The sequence below is a fragment of the Bos indicus genome, chromosome 13 (assembly GCF_029378745.1).
Source record: "Bos indicus isolate NIAB-ARS_2022 breed Sahiwal x Tharparkar chromosome 13, NIAB-ARS_B.indTharparkar_mat_pri_1.0, whole genome shotgun sequence".
NCBI lineage: Eukaryota > Metazoa > Chordata > Mammalia > Artiodactyla > Bovidae > Bos > Bos indicus.
Window position 1 is genome coordinate 22,229,111 of NC_091772.1, and position 27,922 is coordinate 22,257,032.

The 27,922-nt window shown below is 37.5% G+C and overlaps 1 protein-coding gene across 3 annotated transcripts in view; it reads right to left on the bottom strand.

The window, feature by feature from the left end:
- Nucleotides 1-27,922, bottom strand: part of NEBL (nebulette) — a 376,594-nt gene that overhangs the window by 79,206 nt on the left and 269,466 nt on the right. The window contains exons 5-8 of one of the 3 annotated variants that reach the window (XM_019973022.2): nt 22,485-22,595; nt 11,019-11,120; nt 9,984-10,085; nt 412-525 (exon numbers count right to left, since the gene is read on the bottom strand). The exons of the other annotated variants lie outside the window; for them this stretch is intronic. Of the exons in view, the coding sequence (XP_019828581.2) occupies nt 412-525; nt 9,984-10,085; nt 11,019-11,120; nt 22,485-22,595 (429 nt within the window). The remainder of the gene's footprint in view (nt 1-411; nt 526-9,983; nt 10,086-11,018; nt 11,121-22,484; nt 22,596-27,922) is intronic. 3 annotated transcript variants of the gene reach the window in all.

Sequence of the window (27,922 nt, forward strand, 5' to 3'; positions counted from 1 at the left end):
GTACAATTTCTGGAAATTTCCTTGTGATATACTACTATGTTCCAGGTATATTTTACAATCTTCACAATTTCATGAGCATAATTGCATTTGCTAACTATTGTCATAATCATTAATTTATGATACACAGTTTTTCTGAAAAACTCGATAATCTATTTCCACTCTTAATTAGCTATAATACTAATAGTTTTGCTAATAAAACTATTCCTATTAATGAGTAATCAGTAACACTTTTTTCCCCCCAGAAAAGCTTCAAGAAAATAGGCTTCAGTGTTTTCTAAAATTATTTGGAAATTACATGATCTTGATTAAGTATCACAATTACCACACAGCCAAGTCTATCAAAACAAGAATCAAAACATACTGAAAATAATATTCTGCAAATTGCCATTCATGAGGCAGAAAGCAACTTACATTGCTCGCCAGGGCAGTGGCCAGCTGACTTTGCCTAAAAGAAGCACTTTCAAGAGGATTGTAAAGATGTTTCTTATCCTTCATTTCACTATCAAATTTTTCTTTGTATTTAATCTGCCATAAAAGAAAAAAAAAAACAGGAAAAATTACATAGCACATTTACCTTCAAGCTTTCAAAGCAACACATTTGATTTCTAATTATATCAGATAAAAGCTACCTTAAAAATGTATGGCAGCAGAGTTTAAATACCTAGTATTTTCCCCCCATATAAAGCTTAATTAGGCATAAAGGGTTTTTTTTTTTTAATTAAAAAAATACCTCTACTTGAACATGGATCATAAATGCAATTAGGCATGAACTCAAATCCTATTAACAAGAATTATATAGAATCTCGGGATTTTAAATGTCAGTTTCCATTTCTGCATTCCTAACATCTATGATCAATTAGAAATCGAGACCATAAATGTCTTAACATCTATCACATTTAGAAAACAGGTCCCAAATATTAGAATTTGAATACGAATTTTCCTAAAAGAATGACTGCAAATGCAAGACAGAGCTCCTACCATGGTTTTTCTCATCATTTCCCACTTATTAAAAAACTCATTGTTAGGGATTACATATTCTGAAACATCCTGGGCCTATTTAATGTCATCTATTACTTCTCTGCTTTCACTCCACATTAGTGTTCAGTGGCAGAACCATCTCCAACTTTCACTGTGGATTTTTTTTTTTTTTTTTAACTAGTCTTAAGGTAACCAAACGTCTTCCCTTGTGGCTCAGATGGTAAAGAATCTGCCTGCAAAGCAGGAGACCGGGGTTTAATCCTTGGTTCAAGAAGATCTCCTGGAGGAGAGAATGGCAACCCACTCCAGTGTTCTTGCCTAGAGAGTTCCATGGACAGAGGAGCCTGGTGGGCTACAGTCCATGGGCTGCAAAGAGTCGAACACAACTAGACAATTCTTTACTAAAATAAAACAAAAATAGCTAGTCTCATTTATTTAATTATTTAAATGCTTTAATTGCTGTAGCCAGGAAAGGATGCAGGCAGGCAAAAGCAAAAGTAAGCTGTTTTGCCCTTTTATATCTTATTATGATTCTTACACTATCTTATTTCTTTCTTTACAACATTCAGAATGCACATTTATCCATACATCCTAAGACTCTGCCTTGCAGAAACCTTTAGAAAAAAGACAGTTTGGGAACGGCTCATATTACTCTTTGAATCTAGTGTGTACTGGGTGACGGTCTCCCTCAGGGATACACGCTGATACCTCCAGGAGGGAGCTGGTAAAAATCCTGATGGGAATACATTTGGAAAACATTTCAAGACGGTTCACATGCAATAGTTTCTGTTGCAGTTTCATTTGCTAATAATACTTTTTGATCATCATATTATCTTATAATTTCAAGCAAAATCTCACTTATTATAATTAATAGGCGAGGCCTCCCTAAAACAAGAAAAGCTTCAAGTTTTAGATTATTTTATCTTGAAATCAGGGACACCACCACCAATGCAGTCAATTTAGATCTCCTTCACTACTGTCCAGAGTAACTGGCACCAAAGCCAGATCCTCTCTACCTGGTCCTCTGCTAAACACGCAATTCCACTGCTCAATACCCTGCTGCTGTGGTGCTTTTCACAACATTCTAATCTGTGTTTTCGTCTCTTCTAGGTTTTAGTGCATGACAGGTATTCACTTGACTATGGTCGTAGACGCTCTGAACTGACTTCCCCTAGAATGGCACTCCCGATTCAGCCATATCCACCAACACTGTCCAGCGATCAAGGAAAACATTCTGCCCGATGCTGTGGTGCCAGGAACACTCTCAGCTGGTAGTTCTTTCCATCCAATCAACTGATCCTGCTGTGTAACATGGGCTCGCATCAAGTATCCTTTCAGTCACTCATAAGTCCCCAACCTCAGCCACCACGAGTGTCTTAGTTATTAGCTAAATGGCAAGAATAGGTTCCATGATCCTTGAGCACAGAGAGTGCATCATTTTGCCTTTGTACCCCCTGTAGTTCTCAGCACCATTACACTAAGCCCAGAGGCAACATGGAAGGAAGCATTACTTGGGAATGTCAGGTCCCACTGAACCCCGCTGCTATGTCAGGGATCCTGGTCTTTTACGCTAAGCCCAAGCAGAAGTGAGTTCAAGCGTGTATGTGACTCCATCAGATTTGCTTTTGGAAGAGATTACCAGCTCCAGGCCTGATGGGAGTGTGTCTGGGCTCACATCAGCATTCCCAAACTCAGGCAGGAAATCCATCCTAACTCAAAATAGGAATCCAACTCAGGCTCAATGTTTAATGAATACAGGAAGGAAGGAATCATCATCAGTGAACCGGTTACAGTTTTTTCAGAAATATGCATTTACTTGGAAAGAGCAAACGCCAGGTTTAATAACAGTTGAGAATGTGTCAGACAAATTCCCAAGTTAACACTCCCACTCTGTTGTGTCTGCTCCTAGTGTAACTGTGCAGAGAACTACTGGGGGTAGCACAAAGGAAGAATGATGCACCCTCTGTGCTCAAGCATCGTGTAGCCTATTCTTGCCATTTAGCTAATATATAATTAAGACACTCATGGTATACCTGAGGTTTAAGAATATGAATAACTGAAAGAAAAGTTGATGCAAGCCAGCACTGCTCAGCTGAATTAATTGATTAGATTTAAATACTTCAATACAAACAGAACCCTGAGTTTTTCCACCTGATGTTTTACAGGACAAACTTTAGTAACCTATTTTTTAAGTAGAATATTTTCATTGATTTCTGAAAGATACAGAAGATAAATCGGAAGTATATTTTTACAAGTATATTGTTGTGAATAGTAACCTATTGTTAAAGGTGAGTTTTCCCTGGAAATACAAGATTAGACTATTTTCTAAGTTTTGGACATAGTTGAATTATCTGCTCTCCTATTAAACAGTGAGCAGGAAATAGATTTCTATTCATTTTTGTATCCCTAGTACCCAACACCGGAGAAGGCAATGGCACCCCACTCCAGTACTTTTGCCTAGAAAATCCCATGGACGGAGGAACCTGGTAGGCTGCAGTCCCTGGGGTCACTAGAGTCGGACACGACTGAGCGACTTCACTTTCCCTTTTCACTTTCATGCATTGGAGAAGGAAATGGCAACCCACTCCAGTGTTCTTGCCTGGAGAATCCCAGGGACAGGGAAGCCTGGTGGGCTGCTGTCTATGGGGTCGCACAGAGTCGGACACGACTGAAGCGACTTAGCAGCAGCAGCAGTACCCAACACAGTACTTTGAATGGATCTGGCACTTAATATATGTTCTTTAAAGAAATATATAGATTAATGATGAAAATGATAAGCAATCAACCATCTTTTCACATTCACACTCTCAGGTAGGTACTGGAACTACAGTACTCTAATTTCCCAAATCTGTTACCCCAACACACAATCCCCACAGTCATTGCTAAACTGACTTGAACAAAAATCTATTGAGAAGAGAAAAAAGGTAAAAGGAAATGAAAAACAATAGATATAAAAATAATATATTGCATCTATATTATACTAAATACATATAAATATATATTTTAAAAGTATGGTAGTTCCTGCCACACTTTTCCTCATTAACTAATTCATTTAGGAATTACTTATCTAGTGCACACTCTGCATCACTTACTACCCTTAAAGAGTGCTATACTGGAAGAGATTTGGGAATCGGAGGGAAACTGTCTTCAAATATTTGCAAAAATAGAAAAACAGCATTTGTTCTGCAACCAAAGGTAAAGTTGGTGTTGACAGGTAGAAGCTGTAGCCAACAAGATTTCTGCCGATTATAACACAAGTTTTCTATCAGCTGATCTGTCCACCAGTAGAACTATCTTCTGCTTTCCTGCTCAATTACTGCTCCCTACCTCCTCCCAATGGAGAAGGCGATGGCACCCCACTGCAGTACTCTTGCCTGGAAAATCCCATGGACGGAGGAGCCTGGTGGGCTGCAGTCCATGGGGTCACTACAAATCGGACACGACTGAGCGACTTCACTTTCACTTTTCATTTTCATGCATTGGAGGAGGAACTGGCAACCCACTCCAGAATTCTTGCCTGGAGAATCCCAGGGACAGGGGAGCCTGGTGGGCTGCCATCTATGGGGTCGCACAGAGTCAGACACGACTGAAGTGACTTAGCAGCAGCAGCAGCACCTCCTCCCAATGTTCACCTGAATAATTTCTACACATCTTGCAGTTGCCCAAATGTAACTTCTTTCTGAAAGCCCTCTCTGACCTTCCAATCTAGAATACTTGCTGCTGATACATTTTTGAATCACTCCACATTTATGTGGTCCCTCATCATGCATTGCTGCAATTATTTGTAAAACTGTCCCTGGCTTTTGGCCTCCCCCATTAGACTCTAAGTTCAGTGAAGGTATGGGCTATATCTTTCCTGTTCACCCTTGAAAATCTAACCCCAAGGATGTAATATCTGTTCAGTAACTGTTTTGCTTGAATGAATAAATGGATGGATTACATTGAGAAGGGATCATTTCATTGAAAATCAGGACCAGATAACTTCCATAGTGTCTCCAAATTTTTTAATAGCCTTGTAATAGATTTTTATGAAAACTTTATTCTTAAAGTTATGCCTGGGGCTATAGACCTTAAAATTTGAATTTTAAAATGGAAATAACCTTTCCAGGTTATTTAAAGATTAATTATTTAAAGTGTACCTGTCCTCCATGTACTTCTAATGAGTTTAATAATCAGCAAAGTACTGTGAAATTTATCTTATCCTAAACTTCAGAACTCTGCGTTATCTGATTCAAAAGGTAACTAAAGAACAAGAATGCAAGAGTTTCCCTCATTAATTAACCAAAAAGTAAAATAACTGAATTCCATAAAAAATACATTTACCAGACACTGACACTCAATTCTCTTATCTTGCTGTAAGGTTTGCACATAAATGAACTAAGAAAATAGCCAAATAGTTCAAACAGGTCCTATCCACTCACCTTCTGACTGGTTCACTCACTAACTACACATACACAGAACATTCTATCTTACCATCAATCCACGGTTCACACATCTAAGCATCCACCTGCTCACGCACACTTGCATCTCCTAAGAGATCAGGATGCTTTCCTTTCATTATAATGGGTGACTCAACCATGGAAAATGGTATTTTTCCTTCTGGTTTCAAGACCACTTGAGACAAGAGGAAATAGGTGTTGGGTGCCTTTGCTATGACTTCCCTGGTGGCTCAGACGGTAAAGCATCTGCCTACAGTGCGGGAGACCTGGTTCGATCCCTGGGTCAGGAAGATGCTCTGGAGAAGGAAATGGCAACCCACTCCAGTACTCTCGCCTGGAACTATGATTTTAAGGCACAATGTTACCCCTTACACAAAAATCAATCACTTTGGAAACAAACGAAAAGTTCCACCTATGACTGATTTTACTCATATTATAAATATCATATCCAATGGTACTGATCTACCAACTTTTTGAAAAATACAGGGTAGGCAAATGGGATGAAACTTAAAAGTTTAGTAAGGAAGTTTCACAGACTTAGCAGAAATTTCAGAGGTTCAAACTAGGAGAAAACACTAGAATTGCTCAACCGCAATGACTGAATTTAACCTAGCCCCTCATAACTGCATCCAGGCAGGGCTGTGTTTAAATGGCTAAAGTCTGATTTCCCAACTCAGTCGTTCAAAGCTTTCAGCACAAGGGGTACTGGGCTTCATGGCATCACCTATGGCTCAGATTCACAAAGGGCCAGAAGAGCAGAAAAAGAGCAGACCCTGAATGAAAGCTTTTCATCAGAGCCACAGAAGAAAATGATAGGAAAGAAATGGGGACCTGGACAAGTGCACTTAATTACCAGTGAACACTAAAAGTAAACAACAACACAATGCCACACATCCACAGGAGCAACTGCCTCCCATTTTGGATGAAACTGAACTAAAGGCTGCGGAGGGGGAGAGTGAAATCAGATTTTTACGTAGAAGTCATCATAAATCGGTGTGTCTAAGTCTGAATTTTACACAAAATATACCCTGCCCTTATTTTCATGACAAAATAATATTTTACTGACTTTGTATCGAATGTGAATGATCTAGAGAAATGTGTTTAATTGGTCTCTACGTATTTCTTGAAAGCCTAGTCTGTGCCATTAATGCCATTAAACCCTGTCCCCACAGAGCCTGTTGAGTGCTAGTGAAGCAGATATTTAATACACACACACATACCTTTATATGACTATTACACACTGTGTTAAGAACTATAAAGAAAAGCAGAATAAAGAGGAGCAGAGCAATAGAATTTAAATCAGCAAGTCAAGGATGTGACATGTAAGCCAACAGTTTGGGGGAAGGAGGTTGGAAGGGTGTGTGCTTGCCCAGAATCGGAGACCCTTCAAGCCAATTAATACCCTTTACAATTGAAGGACAATACTTATTATTCAGTTTTAACAGCAACCTAAGAAGTAACGTTTAGGTTTAAAACCCACTCTTTTAAATACATCACATGCAATTTTAGAACAAATACTAATTATTATATAAATTTTTCTCTGATGTTATAAAACTAAAGGTATTTCATTCATCACATAAACAAATTTCAATTTATAAATTAAGATGATAAATGAATATGTTAACAAAACAACCACTCAGAAGAATTTGTTTTAAGATGATGACTTCAATAACTACTGCCCTAATACTTAAGATACTTGTAAATATACCTCTTTATCTTGGCAGGTGAGATTTCACTTTTATTGTTCACTGATTTTCTTTTCATTACTTGGCTATTATTTTATGTTCCCCCAGACTTTAGAAAAGGAAAGTTTACAACTACAGAAGCAAAGCTATTGAACAAGTTAACATAGGAATGAGCTTTGTTTCCATTCATTACCTTTTCTGGATTCAGTCCCACAGAGCTCAGTTTCCAGATAAAATGGGAGAATTGTGCCCTCTCGCTTCCTCCTTGTGTCTTGTCATCAGGGTGTCTTATCTCTCCACACCACGGGCACTGTCCATCATCGCCTGCTCTCTCACAATCCTGTCTTGCCCTTTCCCCCTGGCATCCTGCATTCTGCCTCTAGCTTCCCAGCTTACTACATTCCTAAATTATTTCCCTTCTGCATATTTGCTTGCCTTTGTGTGCCCCTCTATTCATAATCTGTCATTAGGAGCAAGAGAATACATGATCTTCAAAGTTGTCAATGAAAATAAGAAACTACACTTTCTGCCTTTGCTTTTAGTCAACACACCTGAAAACACAAAAGATCATACTGAGTTCATTCCAGAAGTTCTGAATATTCATCTGCCCAGTTTCTCCCTTTTCTGATGAGTTTATACACCATGAGATCAGCAAAAAGTTCACGAAAAAACGAAGATGACAGATACAATGTAACTTGCAAATTACAATCTGCTTAAATATCTTATCATTCAGCTGTTAAATGATTTGAGATTTTTTTTTAAGTCTGCCTAAAAAAAAGTGCGAGCATGCTCAGTCAGTTCAGTCGTGTCTGACTGTGTGACACCATGGACCTTAGCCCACCAGGCTCCTCTGTCCATGGAATTTCCCAGGCAAAAATACTGGAGTGGGTTGCCATTTCCTTCTCCAGGGGATTGTCCCAACCCAGGGATCAAACCCAAATCTCCTGCATTGGCAGACAAATTTTTTACCACTGAGCCACCTGGGAAGCCCCTAAAAGTTTTTCTAAGGACTCACAAATAAGACTGTGAAGGAAAAAATTTAAGACTGAAATCTAAGAGCCAGTCTTACTATACTTCATTTTGTGCATGAATTCATTAAAAAAAAAAAAAAAAGCAGAGTGGAAAATTCTTCTGGATAGCTACGGTAAAATTATTCCTTGGAAATGATGCAGTGTTTCTATGGGTCAGGCAATATTTTAAGTTGCTCACAGTAGTTCATTTAATCCTCAAAACAACCCTAAGAAGCAGTACTGCTCCATGTCATTTTACAGGTCAGGAAACTGCAGATGGAGAAATTAAGCCACCTGTCCAAAGTCATTCGATGAGCCAGCAGCAAAACCAGGAGCTCAGGGGTCCAGCTCCACAGCCCTTTTATTAATGACTCAGCCAAGCTGCACAGCTTTTCTACACCACCAATTGACCTCTGTGCTCCCAGAAAAGGCTGAAATCCTAAGTCAGAAAATCTAAAGCGATACTGGAAGAGCTACCAGGTGCGTACCAACACCCACTTCAGCAAGTGTTGTTTGGACTGAGAAAAGCTCGGAATCACGGCCCTTCTCAGGCCCTCCAGAGCTAAGAACACAGCAGGTCTTCTCAATTGTCCAGATACTATTTTATGTTCTTCAGTTAGATTTTATAGTTCTCCTCATTTACGTTTATCCGTTTTGAAATGTAACCCAATTAAGACATTTGCAACTTGAAGAAAGGACATTTTCAAAGTTGAAAACACTATATACATGCATAAAAATTACTGTTTGCTGTCATTGTTGACTTTATAAATGTTACCTTTTTCCATTAAAAAGCTCCATTAGAGCTTCTGGATCTCCAATTTTAAGAATAACTCTGTTATCCTTATGTAGTATATACAGTCTCCTGGATTTTCTTTTAAGATTTTAAAATCATTTTTTTGTTTACATTCATATCTTTAAACCATCTGGAATTTATTTTGTAGATGGTTTGAGATTCAGGTCCAATTTTATTTTTACCCTGAAGGATGGCCAGTTATGTCAGCACCATTTATTAACTAATACAACTTTTTCCCACTGACTTAAACCAAAACTTTTATCACATATTAAATTCTTATACACATTAGAGTCTATTTCAGGATTCCCTAGTCTAACCTACTGATTATTTTATCTCTTATATATCAATTCCATATTGATTTAATTTCAGTGGTTTTATACTATGTTATAGTAACTCACAATGTAAGTTCCCCTTCACTGGTCTTTAATACTTTTGAAGGCTATTTTCAGGCATTCCTTGCCATTCAAACTCTAAGATCATTTATCCATACTTCAAAAAAATTATTGGATTCTAACTGAAATTGCATGGTATTTAAGTATTAATTTGGGGAAAGTTGTAATTTTTATCTATTGACATGTTCAGCCAAAAATATGGCATGTCTGTACACTTCTTCAGATCCTTTTAATGATTTCAGTGTTTTCTTCATTGTCATTACCTAGTTTCAAATGTGTAATTAAAGCACTTAAACATTGAGAAAACTGTCGTTTTCCTTACTAAGTTAAAAATTCTGTTTATGAACATATAGATAGAAATTTAATTATTCATCTAATCTAATCTAATTGATATGACTATTGCTAAGTTCCAGAAATTCTAGGAAATGTGACAAAATGGCTGAACTCATTGGAAAAAGCTAGAATTTGAGCCAGGAGAAAAGAACACTTAGTTTCATGCTCAAAATGACATGTTTTATCCCTTAGTGAAATTTACAATTATTGTAATCCTATCTGATATGGTTACAGGAACATTATCTTTGTATATGCTTGCCATTAAAGACATTATCTAAAGTAAAATATTTTTCAGTGCTGCTAGAAACAAAATCTCTGAATAAAATCATTGTGAAATATCGCTAGATTCTTACTTGACTAGAAAGTTTAGAAGCTTCCACAGCATGTTCAAAATCTGGTCTTCCAATTACAGCAGGCTCTTTATTCATTACTCCTTGCCCTTTCTTGTATTCAGCCTAAAATGAATAAGAAAATGTCAGATATTTTTATTTTCCCATGAAAAATTACACTGGCAATAGCCAAAATAAAATTAATAGACGGTCAGCCCATAAAAAAATATTCCTTAAAACTCACCAAATTCTAAAATGCTGACTGCTAAGAAGAAACTGATTTTATAAAAACAATGTTTTTTTGTAGTAAAATAATTACTAAGCTTGAGTCTGTGAATCCAGTCATCATCATCATTATGTTTATTATATCCAGGAGGAATTTCTAGATAATTAAGACCCTGCATTCTGCATACATATGTCTTTTATGTTTAGTCTTAGTAACTGATCTAACCCCATCTGGTTAACATGCAGCTGAATTTAGTAAATAATTATTGATTTTTTAAGATGAATACAGCCTATGCTACTTAATCATTTGGTTCAAGTTAAGTCATCATTTTTTAACCAGAATGTAAGATATGTTTAAGTAAAATGGTATCTGCCGAGACGGATGTCTTAGGGAAGAGAAAAACAGCCATGATGCACAGGAAATGTGCATGGGTAAATGCTGACTAACAAGAACCCGCAAAATTAACAGCAACAAGACGGAAAAAAAAGGCCAAAGTGAAGTTCTTTGGGACAAGATGACAGATAATTATGGAACCAGATGAATGACAAACTTGACTCTCAGGCTGAAACACGTGAATGTTATCTTAGGCCTGAGTGGTATTTTTTTTTTTTTTAAGTATTACAACACAAGCCATAGTCAAGTCAAGTTTGATCAATTTCTGCACATATCCAAATAATTTACACAAAGAGATAATTCAGATAAAAAATTGAGATGTCATTAATTCAGATTGATAAATTTCACTAATTAAATTAACCACCCAACTACCAAAGCCATGCTTTGTCTTCCACCAAAATAAGAAATCAATTCTGCTCAAAATAAGAAAGAGAGATTACATCGCTTATGATCTTGGAGATCTGTGTCGCCATCTTGATGTCTGGTCTGTCAAGCTCTGCATTATACATGTGGGTGTCCTGTACATCTTTTCTATAAAAAATCTGATGGAAGAGACAGTTTGGATCGAAAAAAAAGAAAAAGGAAATGAGTAATGTCATACAGCTGCTAGCTTTAATGTCCCTAATATAATTTATCCTCACCACAATCATCTAAGAAAGTCACTGATCATAACTTTTAAAAAATTTTTATTATGTGCAACATTTATTTGGATAACTATATTCTCTTTTTACTATACCAATGGCTCATTGACATTATTGTATATGAACTGAATTCATACAACATAAAAAATATAATTCCAAGACCATAGCACAAAACCAAGCTTATAGGATTTTACATACGCTACCCTTATAAGCATGTCATTATGGATAAATGTATATAGGCATGATCACATATAGAGTGTCCTCAATCAAAGTCATTAACTTGTTGATCACACAGTCTTGAGTCCCAGTGGATACAGGATAAGCCCCAGTACACAAATACAGAAAGTCATTTCCTGGGGTGAGGGTATGTGAAACTCTGGAACTCTGCCTTGCACACTCCCAACCACACTTTTCTCTTCCTTTCCCGATTGGACTCTTCAAATGCCCCTATCTGGGAGGCCTAGTGATGGGTGCTAATAGTTTTATTCCAGTAAACATCATTGCAATGACTTGATCCTCCAATAACAAAAGGATTCACATTAAGAAATAGCCATCAAAAAAAAGAAAGAAAGAAAGAAATAGCTGTCTTCTGAATGCACATTAGATACAATCAAACCAAAGTATAGAAAACAGAGATTTAAAGAGAAATATACAAACGTTGCCAAATATCCTTCAGGTAACAGTTGTCATTCAGAATAACTTGACTGACAGATGGGAGGAGAGACCAGAAGCCAACTCATACAACCCCTAATGGGCAACATCTCCCTGTCTACCTGCTTCTCTATTTCCTGAGACCAGTCATGAACTGAAAAGATGAAGCTCTATTTGGCAAATTCACCAGTGGGTGGGCTGGTCAACTTGTCCATTACATTAGATTTTATTACATTTATAATGCAAAGCATGTAGTAATGGTCATTTTCAAAATCTGTCTTCACTTTTTCAAGACATAAAAGGTAGAACACAGAAATGTACAACTGAACATTTATAAAGAATGCACAATTAATTGCATTTGTACAAAACAGGTGTTTCTTTTTCTTTTCTCTTTTCTTTTGGCTGCACTGTGCAGCTTGTGGGATCTTGGGATCTTGGTTCCCAGACCAGGGATTGAACCCGCTCCTTTGGCAGTAAAAGCTTGGAGTCCTAAGGAATTCCCACAAATTTCCCAAAACATAATTCTTTTTTTTTTTTTTTTAATTTTTGGCTGCATCACACAGTTTGCTGGGTCTTGGCTCCCTGACCAGGGAATGAACCCTCCTGCAGTGGAAGCATGGAGTCTTAACCACTGGACCTCTAGGAAATTCCTCAAAATAAGTCTTCTAATGTTGCCTGCAAACTTTCTGCAGTAGCATCGTCTAGAGTACTTATTAAAAATTTAGATTCCTGAGGTCCATCCTTAATCCTCTGTAATATAATTTTGCTAAATGGGGCCCAAAAATCTGCATTTTAATGAATTCCCCAGTTGACCACTAAAAATCAGTGTTCTAGATAATAGTAATGTATCTTGTTATCGTCCTTTCAATCCTACAGTGTTAAAAAAAATGTACTTTTTTACTTCTTTAAACAATAATATCAAGTATAAGGAATGATAATGTGTTAATACTTTCATAGGCTCCCTAATGCATTATATTATTTTATTTCAATGAAGCATGTATATACACTTCTATTTAAGATCTTGCATTGGCTTCGCCATCGACTATGTTTATAATCATGAACCTGTCTGACAAGTGAACACAGCTTAAATATAATTAGCATAATTTTGGCAAGAACATCTGTTTTCTTCACTGCTTCTATTTTCAAAGGCTTAGCAAGCAATTTTAAGTCAGTTTTGTGCACACAGGTAGCAAAAGATATAAGCTGAAAACTGAGTTATTTGGTTGGGTAAATTTAAAATCTTCAGGGATTTAAAATAAGCCAATTTTGATTGGTTTCAAAAAGCAACACACTCATCTACAAATGATGGCCAATCAACCTCAGGCTGCCCAGAGTTAAACACAAGCTGTGTAAACAAAAACGGACTCTCAGGTGAAAACAAACCACAATTACTACCCACCTACAAGACTGTTTCTAAGTTACTACATTCAGATGAAAGCCATAGCAGGGAATGTCTTTTTGTTTACAAAAGAATGAGTGTAAAAATGGAAACCCTTACTTTTTGAAAAGAGCTGCAACCTCTCAGATATCTATGCTTTCCATGGGTTTCCTAATTATATGCTGTTCAGCCTAATGACTGCGTGGAGAGAGGTGAACAGCACAAAGGCGGCAGGACTGGGGCAATGAATGGGGCCCCATCATCCATGTAAATTGCAAATTAGAGGCCGGCATATGTGACTCAAAACAAATATTAAGATTGACATGAGCTGCACATTCAAACTAGCGGATACCATGGAGCCACACAGGAGAAAAGCCCAGGGGCCTGGTCACTACAGATCTCCCAGGATATCAGGCTTGGGGATACTCCCCAGGAACAGGGGCTGATGCTGAGGCACACAGAGCCACAGGTTCCTGCTCTGTGCTCCCTGCAAGGATGTCTGAACACGGGTGGTATAGAGACAATGTGGCCTGAGCAGACTACTCACCTTCCTCCACCTCACCTGTGACTTAGGGCTGAGGGAAACTCATCTGACATTTCTCAAACGTCTGCACAATGTATTTTCTCCCTTCTTCAGCCCATCCGAACCAGGAAAGAATAAAGCTGTTATGCAGCAGAATATGTGTGTGTGTGTTTGTGTGTGTATATCAGAATATATATATATTCAGTTTTATATAAAATATATGTATATACATATATTTTATATAGAATATATATGTATATATATATTCATATGTGTGTATATATATATTCTGAATAATCCCAAACTAAATGCAGCGTTTTCTGAATAATCAAACCTTAAATGCTCACTGAATTCTCCAGCAGTCTTCTCATGGCAAGAGGGTGTTCTATATAAAACTGCTTTGAATAAGAAGAAAGATAGGGGTTCCTAAAAGTCATCAACCCAGGACAGGTGCAGGCCTGAGGGCCCATGATTTATTTTACCTCGTTTTACTTAATGTTTTGTTCCCTATCATGTCCTCAGAGGACAAGAGAGAATGAAAAACATGGCAGAGGGAGGAGCAATGAAAGGGGAAGGGGCAAAGAGGGAAGAGGAAGAAGATGGGAAGAAGAGGAGAGGAGGAGGAGAAAGAAGAAGTCATTTTAGGCAGTTTATGATGTGAGTGAGTGAAAGTCGCTCAGTCATGTCTGACTCTTTGTGACCCCCTGGTCTACACAGTCCATAGAATTCTCCAGGCCAGAAATCTGGAATGGATAGCCTTTCCCTTCTCCAAGGGATCTCCCCAACCTGGGGATGGAACCCAGGTCTCCCGCATTGCAGGCAGATTCTTTACCAGCTGAGCCACAGGGAAGCCCTGTTTATTAGGTACCAGGTACATATTAAGGACTTCACATTCACTGCCTCACTCACACGTTTCTTAAATGAATGACTCATAAGGATTTATATTCATTAAACCCAAGTTGCCTTTATTACTCTTCTATTTCAAATTTTTTCTTAATTTAAGCTAGTTATTCTCACTAATGAACATTAGACTAATTTTAATAAGTTCCACAAAGGAAACAAATGGACTTTTAATGAACACTGCACTAACCAACCAAATGATTTTAGGGAAAACTATATCTCAACAATATTTTAGTCTGTTCCCAGGAGGAAAATGTATATTTCTCCATTTCTTTAAATTTCTTATTATAGCTTTCAATGAAGTTTCATCCTTATCGTCTATAGGTCCTATACAGGTTAAAACACAACAATTATGACAATATCACATTTATACATTTATTTTGTACTCAAAATAAACTGCTACATATTTTGGCAGTATGTAATCTTTTCAAAAAGACCAACTATGGTTTCTTCCTCAGGAGCACTTAGAATTATTACTTTATGTGCTTGATCTCTCTTTCTTGCCTTTTTTTTTCCCTCAGTGAATTTACTTCTTTGCCCATTTCCATGAATCTGTATCATTTTCCTAAATTACTCCTTTGTCCCTTTGTAGTGGACATGTGTTATTTTTTTTTTTTAATCCACCTTTTGTTGTTGTTTTAGTCACTAAGTCATGTCCAACACTTTGTGACTGCATGGGCTGTAGCCCACTGGTCTCCTCAGTCCATGGAACTTCCCCAGGCAAGAATCCTGGAGTGGGTTACCAGTTCCTTCTCCAGGGGACCTTTCTGCCTAAGGAATCAAACCCTCATCTCCTGCATTGCAGGCGAATTCATTACCACTGGGAAACCCAAAAATCTTCCAGGTACTTTTTATTTGGAAACTGCCCCTCCCTTGCTCCCTCCATGTGATTTGGTGAGGCGATCAGAAGTAGCCTTCCTTTCTGGTGACAGGAGTGGCCACGTGACAGGCTATCCAATCAGATACTCCAACCCTTTGGAAATTATGATTAAATAGAGAGCAGACACATAAACAAGCAAGGTCAGAGTCGTTGATGGATCTGAGGCTGGGGGAGAAATAACTGCTATCCTTTCCTCTGGGATTGGCCACAGTGAAGATGATTTAGTTTTGGAAATACCAGCCTTGAGACCAACTAGACAGATTTGATCTGCAAATGAAGTCATGGAGAAGGAAGAAGAGCCAAGAGATACGGAAAGAAGGGGGTCCTCGTGACACTGTGGAGCCTCTGGAGCCAGTTATGCCTGAAGGTAGCTTTACGCAAACCAATAAATTCTCATTTTTCACTTGAGCTAACATGAGATGGATTTCTGTTACTGAATCTACAAACTCTAAATGTAGCCTCCATTTCATATGTTTCTCTGCAATGTCAAATCTATTCTTTATTGCCTCCAATAGAGATTTTAATTCTATCACCTGAAGCTAATACAATATTGATAAATAAATTATAGTTAAATTTTTAAAAATTTTAATTCTATCGAAATCTGTCATGGAATTTCTTCCTTATATTACCATGTTCACTTTCACTCTCAGCTTGCATTTTCATCTCATTTTATTGTCTTTTAATCTCGGTTTATTCCCCCCTAATAATCTTTCTACTTTTGTTTCATCAGGCCATATCTTTTGCATGTTCCTTACATTCATGCAGGGTATGTGCCAGGTACTGTAGTTCTGCACACTTTAAACACATGAATTTAGTAAATCTTCACCCCACCATTATTGTGCCAGCCTGTCCTCAACTCAGCTCCATCAACACTCCCTCCCAAGGCTGGAACTAGTTATCCAGAAGAATCTTCTTTTTTGTACCATTCTTGGTTGGACTTGGCCAATAAGAGAAACTTTAAATTAGATATTGAAAATGAAGTGAACTGGATGCCTTTATTATCCATGTACAGCCAGACTGAGCACTGAGCAAAGGACTCCCAGTGACTCTGCAGCAAGCTTTTCATGTTTTGACAACAGTGATCTGAGATTCTTCAATAGGTGACTTCATAAACTAGAAAAAAGCCAAACCTCCACCATGATGATCCTTAGTGAAATGTAATTACTTGGAGATGTGAAGAACTGAGGGATGGCAGGCAGCATGGAAGCCACAGACAGACACCTGTGGAGCCAAGGGCAATGTGAGCAGATAGAGTAAAAGAAATCAGAACCAACTGGCCCCAAACTTATTCATTCCCTTTACTACTCTGGTGAAAGTTAAAACGATTCTTGATGAGAAGAAACTGCTGGATAGGATAGGTTTGTAGGATAGAAGTGAATAGTATGATCTGTATTTAGTCATAATCTCAAAACACCAGTTTAGTCATCCTCAAGAAATTCTTTTGTCGTAAACTTTCACATTAGAGAAGCTCTCCAAGGTCATTAAGTAGGCACATGGACTGGAAATTATATCTTAATAAGGCTTATTTCTGTTTAGGTATGTTGCATGTAAAAGACTATTAAATAATTAAGTCCTAAACATTATTTTTAAAAGAAAATATAAGTCTCTGAAATATAAGTAAACAGAGGATCTGATATTCATCAGAAAACACATTTTTTTCAATTTTCTAAATGATGGAGCTTTATCATTATTTGCAGTATTATCATTGTTGATAAAAGCATTTTAGAGATGATAAAAATTTCCATGTTTATGATTAATTTTATCACCACCACAATCTTATGAAGAAAGCAGAATAGATATTATTAACTATTCTGCCTTCAGTTCAGTTCAGTCACTCAGTCGTGTCTGACTCTTTGCGACCCCATGAACCGCAGCACGCCAGGCCTCCTTGTTCATCACCAACTCCCGGCGTTCACTCAGACTCACGTCCATCGAGTCAGTGATGCCATCCAGTCATCTCATCCTCTGTCGTCTCCTTCTCCTCCTGCCCTCAATCTTTCCCAGCATCAGGGTCTTTTCAAATGAGTCAGCTCTCCGCATCAGGTGGCCAAAGTATTGGAGTTTCAGCTTTACTATCAGTCCCTCCAATGAACACCCAGGACTGATCTCCTTTAGGATGGACTGGTTGGATCTCCTTGCAGTCCAAGGGACTCTCGAGAGTCTTCTCCAACACACCACCATTCAAAAGCATCAATTCTTCAGCACTCAGCCTTCTTCATAGTCCAACTCTCACATCCATACATGACCACTGGAAAAACCATAGCCTTGACCAGATGGACCTTAGTTGGCATAGTAATGTCTCTACTTTTTAATATGCTGTCTAGGTTGGTCATAACTTTCCTTCCAAGGAGTAAGCATCTTTTAATTTCATGGCTGCAATCACCATCTGCAGTGATTTTGGAGCCCCAAAAAATAAACTCTGTCACTGTGTCCACTGTTTCCCCATCTATTTGCCATGAAGTGATGGGATCAGATGCCATGATCTTCATTTTCTGAATGTTGAGCTTTAAGCCAACTTTTTCACTCTCCTCTTTCACTTTCATCAAGAGGCTCTTTAGTTCTTCATCACTTTCTGTCATAAGGGTGGTGTCATCTGCATATCTGAGGTTATTGATATTTACTCTGGCAATCTTGATTCCAGCTTGTGCTTCTTCCAGCCCAGCCTTTCTCATGATGTACTCTGCATATAAGTTAAATAAGCAGGGTGACAATATACAGCCTTGACGTACTCCTTTTCCTATTTGGAACCAGTCTGTTGTTCCATGTCCAGTTCTAACTGTTTCTTCTTGACATGTATACAGGTTTCTCAGCAGGCAGGTCAGGTGGTCTGGTATTTCCATCTCTTGAAGAATTTTCCACAGTTTACTGTGATCCACACAGTCAAAGGCTTTGGCATAGTCAATAAAGCAGAAAGAGATGTTTTTCTGGAACTCTCTTCCTTTTTCCATGATCCAGTGGATGTTGGCAATTTGATCTCTGGTTCCTCTGCCTTTTCTAAAACCAGCTTGAACATCTGGAAGTTCATGGTTCACGTATTGCTGAAGCCTGGCTTGGAGAATTTTAAGCATTACTTTACTAGTGTGTGAGATGAGTGCAATTGTGCGGTAGTTTGAGCATTCTTTGGCATTGCCTTTCTTTGGGATTGGAATGAAACTGACTTTTTCCAGTCCTGTGGCCACTGCTGAGTTTTCCAAATTTGCTGGCATATTGAGTGCAGCACTTTCACAGCATCATCTTTCAGGATTTGAAATAGCTCAACTGGAATTCCATCACCTCCACTAGCTTTGTTCATAGTGATGCTTCCTAAGGCCCACTTGACTTCACATTCCAGGATGTCTGGCCCTAGATGAGTATTCACACCATCGTGATTATCTGGGTTGTGAAGATCTTTTTTGTACTTAGAAATGAACAAAACCTAATATACCTATTTTAATACTAAATTCTAAAAGCACTGTTTCTTAAGTCACATCAGGAATTACAGGATAATAAATATTTTTCCAATTTTTTTAGTGATTTACTTATCCTTAAGATTTTTTTCTTTCTGATGGAATAGAAATTTTGTCTACTGATAAGTTTTTATTAACGTTAAGAAAGTACATATATCATTCTTGGAAAGAGCATTATGTCTTGGTTTCCCCTGATGAATACCTCTTTCTAATACACATTGAATTGATTACCAATATGGTATTTTGGGAAAGCTTACCACTCTAATTTCATCACAAATCTACACAGATCACATTATTTATAAAACTTAAAATGGCAGCTAGAATTTGTTTAACTTAACTTTAGAAGTACTGCTCTTCATGCCTCTGATAAGATTGATGAAAACTAATAACGTTACTGAGGTTTTCATTTCAAACCCATCTTTAGGGGAAAGTAACAGGATAGAATATCTCCAGTTTCTTTAATTACATTAGAAAAATTTGGCAGGGGTACATCCCTGAAGATACAAAAAAAAAAAAATAAGTCAGATGAGGTGTTTTTAATCATTTTTTGATAACAGTATCAACAAGATAGGTGGTTAAATGGGTTCAGGAAACTTATGAATATGCCCTTCTGACCTAAATGCTTCTTAACATAAATTTTTGTATTGATTTGACCTTCTTAGAAATCTAACCTCGTTTCATTGTTTTGAATTAACAATGATATCACCCTAAACTCTTAAATCACTCTTTAAAACTGAAGAAGGACCAAACAGAACTAGTATTTTCTGAACTAGATCTTCAACAGAGCTCTTTACATCTCATATCTAATTTATCACTTGCAAGAGCTCTCTGAGGTAGATTTCATTACCCCAATTTTACATATGAAAAAAAAAAAAAAGAAACAGATTTGGAGATATGTGTAACTTGTCCAAGGTTATCCAGGCAACATGTGTCAAAAGAAGCCTTTTATCCCTGGCCTGACTCCCAACTCCTTTTCTGACCTATGTGACAGTGGAGGATATTATGAGAAATTATTCTTTCCTGTTTCATGATCATTGAACTTGGGGGTGAAAGAAAAGACCACTGCCCCCAGAATACTCTTCACCTTGGAACTCTCAGTTATTCCGAGGTGGAAATTTAGTCGGCTAGTCACAAAGAATCTCTTCCCAGCCTCCTTATTCACATCTCCAAAGGTATAAAGGACAGTCAGCTTCTGAAAGAAAAATGATTCCATCTGGCCCATTGATCAATGTTCTAATAAAAAGTCTGACCAGAATGGAGGTACGAATTAAAAGCTTTGAACTGTAATTGTCCCAGTTTCTTGGTTCTCTAACAGACATCAGAAAGTTGACTTGATTTTGGTGGAAATATAAAAAGAAAAGCCAAGATGCTGACATGTATTGTTTCTAGGAAAATCAGATACACATGTGACAACACATTTTGTTTTAAATTAGTAAGTCATTAATATAGTGCAAAGAGACATTTCACATTATGAAAAGGTAATTCTGTTAGTTAAACTCTCTACAAATGCATTTCATTTTACTGAAGCCTTATGGGAGACACAGTTTTGTATTTCATGGAGATGCTGTGGCCTCACCTACTTAACCAAGAGACATTCTTGCTTTCCTGTGTTTTTCAAGACCCACAATTAAATTTCATATCGTAGGGACAACAAATGTATTATTCTAAGTGACTTGACTCTAGGGGAATATCAACTACATCACAGGTAGAATACAAATATCATTCTCACTTTAAATCTGAGTAAACAGTCTTAAACACTTTCTAAATCCTATTATATGTACAAACTTTGCATGTAAAGGTTGAGCCGAGCAGGCAGAGGAGTGTAGGTAAACACATCCTTCTCCCATAAGTACACAGTGCTGAATGGAGAAGAAAGGGGCTTTCTACTCTATTCCCTCAATCCCTCAATCAAAGACCTTTTAAAAGAAAAGGCAGAGTTACAATAATAACCTCAGCTCCATGATAAGGAACTTCTGTATTTGAATTTCATTGCATTATAGAGTTAGATAGTGTCTCCTGAGGGTCTGTAAAACGGCAGCCACCTCCCCAGACCACCATGACCACCCTCTAACCCACACCATTTACAGAAATTCAAAGTTTCTTCAGCTCAAAACAGTGGAGGCTCATGGTCTCAGCTTTTCTCTCCCACAAGAGCACTGGATCCATTGAGAAATCTAATGATAACCTATTTTACCTATATTTTAAAAATTTCATTTAAAATCTTGACACAATAACCATAGAGTGACCTTTAAGAGGGAGGCAGCAGATTATAACAGGAAGAGTGGACTGGGGAGTTTGATTCTTCAGTCTCATTTTCTTCATCTACAAAACGGGAATCCGTACGTGGATTCTGTGAGAACTGAAAATGATCAAAGTCTTGGCCCAGTTCCTCGTGCACGGCAGTGCTCACTAAGTGGTTGTTATTATGGCTGTGATAGTCATTGTGTAAGCAGAAGTTCTTATAAAGCCTCCTGATAAAATGGCCTTGCTGGTAATTACAGACATGTAGCTTCTTCATCTCTTATCAATCTTAAACCATCTTAGAAAAGCACTTTTGGTATTGGCATATGTTTATACATTTGAATTAAAATGTAAAACCTCACTCAGTTCTTACTTAAGCATTGACCTACTGCAATTTAGTATCAGATGACTGTTGCCATCCTACAAAGAGATGCTGCACAGCTGGGGCTCTGGAGGCACAATTCAGAAAAAAACTAAGTGATGGGGCAGAGCCTGTGTGAAATGACAAAGATGCTTCAGGTACTTTGCAAAGAAAAGGGAGCTTCCTGACCCAACAAAGGCAAACACTTTATCTTAACTGATTCTAACCCATAAAGAACCTGACAAACAGCGCCTACTTTCCTTCTAGAAAGCAAGGAATTCATGATAAGGAGACAAATAAGCTTCCACTGCAATTTCAGGAAAAAATATTCTTCTAGGCCCCCAAGACAGTAGTGCTAGCTAAGTAAACACATGAAAGCATTGATGTACTAGCTACCTTATAGCCAAAGAAGAAATATGTTTGCTACAGGCTTGTTTCCTCTCTCTGGGCTTCTGCTTCTAAGCTGGCCATCAGGCATCTATTGTCTTCCTGCTCCTCTTGGGTCTTGTGACCGTCTGCCCCCACACGCATTCCAAAAGAAATTGTAGTGGGGTTTAGTCTCCCTAGCATCCCAGTTCTTCTGCAGTTCTAGACTGGAAACCACGGGAGCATCGCCATCATGACAAAGGCTGTTGGAAACCCGATTTCCAGGTCTGCAAGAAGTATGTGACATTTTAAAGGCATTCTACAAGGTTCTAATAACCATTGAGAGAATAATTCAGATGTGCTTTCTGAATGGACATGGAGAGATAAAGATTAAAAAAAAGATTTAAAGTCCTTTTTGAACAGGAATGTTGTAACATTTAAACTTCAACAACTTATCCACTAGCCCTGATGTGAGTTAACTACAATTTTCCAGAAAATCATGAGGAATAGCTTGCTTACATTACTCTGGTGCTTATTGACCTCCATGGCATGTTTGATCTCAGGCGGCTCCTTCATGTGGGCATAATCTGAGACTCCTTTGGCCGCATCATGCTTCTGCCTGTAGGCAATCTGAAGAAAAAACAAATCATTTTAGTTTCATTTGGAGGTGTATGAAATTTCTTACCCGTTAAATTTCAGTATTTTGCTAGGATTTTACGTAGTATTTGGTCAAATTTGCCTAAGCCTTTATAACGAAATAATATACACAATACTTTAATCTTTGTGCTTCTGTTTAGACTAATTCCAACTCTGAGTAACTTATTTCAAAAGTTTTTGTCCACATGCTAAAATCCCTACTTGTATTCCTCTAGCTTAAATCTCATCTACAGTTTTGGGAAATCTTTCTACAACCAAGAAGTTTTAGGGTAATATATATTCAAGGTTTAAATCCTGGGAAAGTAAATAACAAAACTGGGGAAACACTTGGATATTTAAAAGTGAATTGTTCATTTTTTAATTGACTGTTTTAATTTTATGGAGGCACAACTATAATATTAAATAAACCTTATTAAAAGCCCTAACCTTTGGGAGAAAATATAATGCAAGTCTCATATATGTCAAGCCTTGTCCTCTGTTAGAGAAATAAGCACCTTTGCAATGCCACCCATCACTACCACATTAAATCTGCCCCACACCTGTTTGGAGAGAAGACATGAGAATAGTCAGAAGTAGAAATAACCAAACTCAAAAACAGAGTTAAAAATTGAAGATCTCTAAGAAAGCATCCCCTTCCAGGTAGTCTATTCCTATATTATCCTGTTTATTTCCTTCATAAGTTTAAATTACAAGCTTTCATTTTTATAAAATTACTTATTTTCTGTCTTCTCTTACTAGAATGCAACTAATTCACTAAATCCTTATAACCCAGAATAGTGCTTGACATAAACTGCAATAAACATTGGCTCAGTGAGTGAATAAATTAATAAATAAGTGAATAAAGGAATGAGAATAAAACAAGAATAAATTAATGAATTACTTTAAAATTAAAATATATGTTAAAAGTTTAATGATAAGATGTTAAATGGAATTGGAATTACTTGGTGCAAAATGTGTGTGGTTAGTGCTCAGTACAACTGTCCAAGTTCAAATCTCTTTTCTGACTTCCCCACCCAGGTTTTTTTTTTTTTTTTTAACTTCCAGTGAAAGAGAACTCAACCCAGGCATCACAGTTTCTAAATTTTGAAGGTTCTAACACAAAGTTCCTCCTTTAATGAAACTCAAATCTATCTCCCCAGCAATGCAACTGTTTGGCCATACAGGAGGATTCTAGCTCACAGGACAGAACTGTAAATGTGGGAACCCAGCTCTCAGGGATTTCCACTCCCAGACTATCTGTGCAGATTTAGGCACTAAACCCCTGTATACTCTGCTGCTGCTGCTGCTGCTGCCGCTAAGTCGCTTCAGTCACGTCCGACTCTGTGCGACCCCATAGACGGCAGCCCACCAGGCTCCCCCGTCCCTGGGATTCTCCAGGCAAGAAGACTAGAGTGGGTCGCCATTTCCTTCTCCAATGCATGAAAGCAAAAAGTGAAAGTGAAGTTGCTCAGTCGTGTCCGACTTTTAGCAACCCCATAGACTGCAGCCTACCAGCCTCCTCCGTCCATGGGATTTTCCAGGCAAGAGTACTGGAGTGGGGTGCCATTGCCTTCTCCGCTATATACTCTACACACTCTCAAAAGTACAAATTCCAACTGTTCCACCTCTTTGGTAAGGTGTCCAACATATACCAGATATGGCCTGACTGGTCCTAATTAGAATTCTTCAATTTACTCTAGGTTATCATCTCTAATGTGCTATATGCTGTTAATACATCCATAGATCATGCCAATTTCCTTTTGATTACTATGTTGAGATTTCTGTCAATGAATGCCCCTAAGTCTTGTTCACTCCTGCTTAGCTCTGTTCCTACATATGATTATTAAACCTCCCATATAGCACCACATGTTATTCCAGGGATAATTCATCTTGCTAGAATCTGTTCACTGATTTAATCCATCGGGAAATCTAATTTTGATGAACATATCTTTAAAATTTTCACCAATTAATTATGTTAAACAGAAACCCATTAAGAACCTCCATTCAGGCTGAGAAAGTGCATCATCCCAGTTCCATTACATTCTACAACTTGGTGGCGGGAGGAGTTTAATGGGTGGCCAAGTCTCTTAAGCCAAGGAACAACTTTTATGAGATCTGCTCTAAGTAAAAAGAACTAGCATATGCCTATCTCCTTTCTGCTGGATGCCGGGTTGATTCTGTGTTTTTAACTGTGGTACTTGTGACATTATAAACATAACCAATGCAGCTGATCATTTTGTGGGTTATCATAGAAGTAGTGAGTCATCAAGCACAATTTTAAAGAGCACTCTTTCTTAAAAAGGCTATGTAATTTTCTACTCACTGCATTAAAATAGTCATTTCATTTATAGCTGCTACTAAGCACCACTTTAGAATTAAGATTACATCAAATTGGAAGCAGCTGAACTTTAATTTATCATATTAATTTTCAGCCTTAAAATAGCTAATGGAAACGTATGTTGAGCTAATCAATTTTCTAATAAATTTGATTTCGTAGGATGTGTCATTATTGTGTAGCATTTCCCCAGGTTAACACTGTGTTCTTCATACCTCGTGAGTTAAGGTTGCTATGGCCCTAGACACCTAACTAGGGGAAGATACTTGCAGTAGTCTTATGTAAACTATATGTAAATATGTTTACACAAGGAATATATACATTTATCTTATATATTTCATCTTATATGTTTATATCTCATCTCTACATATAAAAGATGTATTATATTTCTGATTTGCAGTATATTTCATAACTACTATACAGGTACTGAAGTGAAAGTGGCTCAGTCATGTACAGTTTTTTGCGACCCCATGGACTATATAGTCCAGGGAATTCTCCAGGCCAGAATACTGGAGTAGGTCACCTTTCCCTTCTCCAGGGGATCCTCCCAACCCAGGGATCGAACCCAGGTCTCCCCCATTGCAGGCGGATTCTTACCAGCTGAGCCACAAGGGAAGCCCAAGAATACTGGAGTGGGTAGCCTATCCCTTCTCCAGAGGATCTTCCTGACCCAGGAATCGAACCAGGGTCTCCTGCATTGCAGGCAGATTCTTTTCCAACTGAGCTATCAGGGAAGCCAATCCCGTAGCACAGGCAACCCTGAAGCTCCGGAAACAGGACCGTGTGGCCACTGTAGATATAAACATAAGCTCTCATATATCTTCGCCATTCAGATGCCTGAGCAGCCTGTATCACTTCTATGATAAGGGATTATTTAGCCTCAGCGTGAGACAGCCCCTGTGAGAAGGGTCTCACCACTTAGTGGCACAGTCCATCCATTTCCAGAACTTTTATTTGTGATCTTTGTAAAATTTTTAGTGAGAGTTATCTAACAATATGTCCTCCTAAAATCTCCACATCTGTCTCTCTTTTTTTAAAGGGATTTCTATGTATCAGTCATTTTCTATAAGGAGCATTAACCTTGTCACTTCAATCTCAATATAAGCGTTTGCAGATTGATTTGAAGATAATAATTTGTCCCAATATCAAAAGTTTAGGATAGTTTTCACTAGAAATTGGAACATGCTTACATTTTAGAATATGCCTCATATTCTAATTCAGGTTGCCACAAATCTGATACTATTTGGACACATATTCTAATTCAGGTTGCCACAAATCTGATACTATTTGGACACAGTAAAAGGTTAGTTCTTTAATTATCACAAATACTATTAAATTGTTCTACTTTCTTGCCTGTCATTATCAGGTAAGCTCTGAGAATTCCAATTTTAACAATAATAAAATAGATTTATGTGTATCTAAAGAAATGTTATTACAATTACATAAATCTTTGAAATAGACACCTTCTTCAGAATCCAGGTATTTCCTTTCTAACAAGTTCAAAGACTAATTATGACCCTGGGCAGTGATGCTTCTTGAGAGCACATATATTTCTTTCTCAGGGTGCATATTCTCCTCTGGAATAATACCTGTTACCAATTAAGCCACAATCTATTCTGGAGAAAAATAGGAACAGATTCCAAAATGTCCAATGTGGATTACTTTTTATGTTAAGTTCTATGTACACATAGTTGTATACTATAGACATGCTTATGCCATAAAAATTTGAGAAAAGTTGTGCACTTCCAAAGCAATTAACAATGTAAATATCTGAAAATGTTACCTTCCCAAGTAAGTATAAAACTAAGAAAAGATTTTTCTTTTCTTTATTATATAACTGTTGCTTATTATTATCACAAAAATCTTGTCAAATATCAAATGTTATAATTATTTGCTTTATAAAGAACTCTGTATGATTAGCAAGTGGCTGGGTCACCAGATGCTGGGTGGGAAAGAAAGGGCGGGCATATTAGTCCTGGTCAGCCATGCAGAGCCCTGACATATATTTTTAGCCTCATGTTGCACAGCTGAGATTAGCTTACTGCCAAGCTGGGTACACAGTGGACATTTAAGTCTGTGATAATGAAGTACTTAAAGATATTCTGCAAAGAATAACCATACTTGGTGTTGTTCAAGAGTAACCTATTTTCAGACTATTTTAAAGTTATCTACGTATCCTCTACTTAAAAATAAAAGGATTCTGGAGAAAGAAGTGAACTTGTTTAATAATTTTAAAAAAGAGGGGTAGAAATAGTAAGAAAGAGGTGGTAATGGATATAGCTTAGAACCAAGACTTGAGCGAATTCACCCATGTTCATATGCTGGCTCTGCTGTTTGTCAGTTGTATGACCTTGGTCAAGTCACCTAACCTCTCTGTGCTTCAGTTTCCACATCTCCAAAATGAGGCTATCTCATGGAGTTGTGAGCATCAAGTGATATAAATACATGTGAAATGAATAGAACAGTACCTGACACATAGTGAGCATTTTTACGCATTTATTATTATTAACCAAAAATGTAGCATGAAAAATATAAACTATGTAAAAGGAAACATTTCCTTAAAAAAAAATCAATCAACTGAACAAAAATGCATTTTACAAGTACTTATTGAACACCCCTTGTGTTCTAGGAGTCCGTAGACTCCTAAGCACAGAGATGGAGCAGGGAACAAGACAGATGAGGTTCCTGCTCTCTTATGGATGAATAAAGTAACCAAAAAAAAAAAGAAAAATCACAGTGTACTATGAAGAAAACATAGCAATGATATGAGTGAGAAAGAGGAGAAATATTCTATTTTGAAATTCTGTTTTAAGGAACACAATAGATTAAATGCATTAAGGATTCCTTCTGTGTTAATGTACTCTAAAAGGAAAATTACTCCTAAACTCTCATGGATTCAAAATGAGTTTACATAATGATAGTTCTTAAGTCTGTCTGCAACTTGCAATCATTAAAATAGCCATTTCCACCTGGTCGAGGCTTTTTT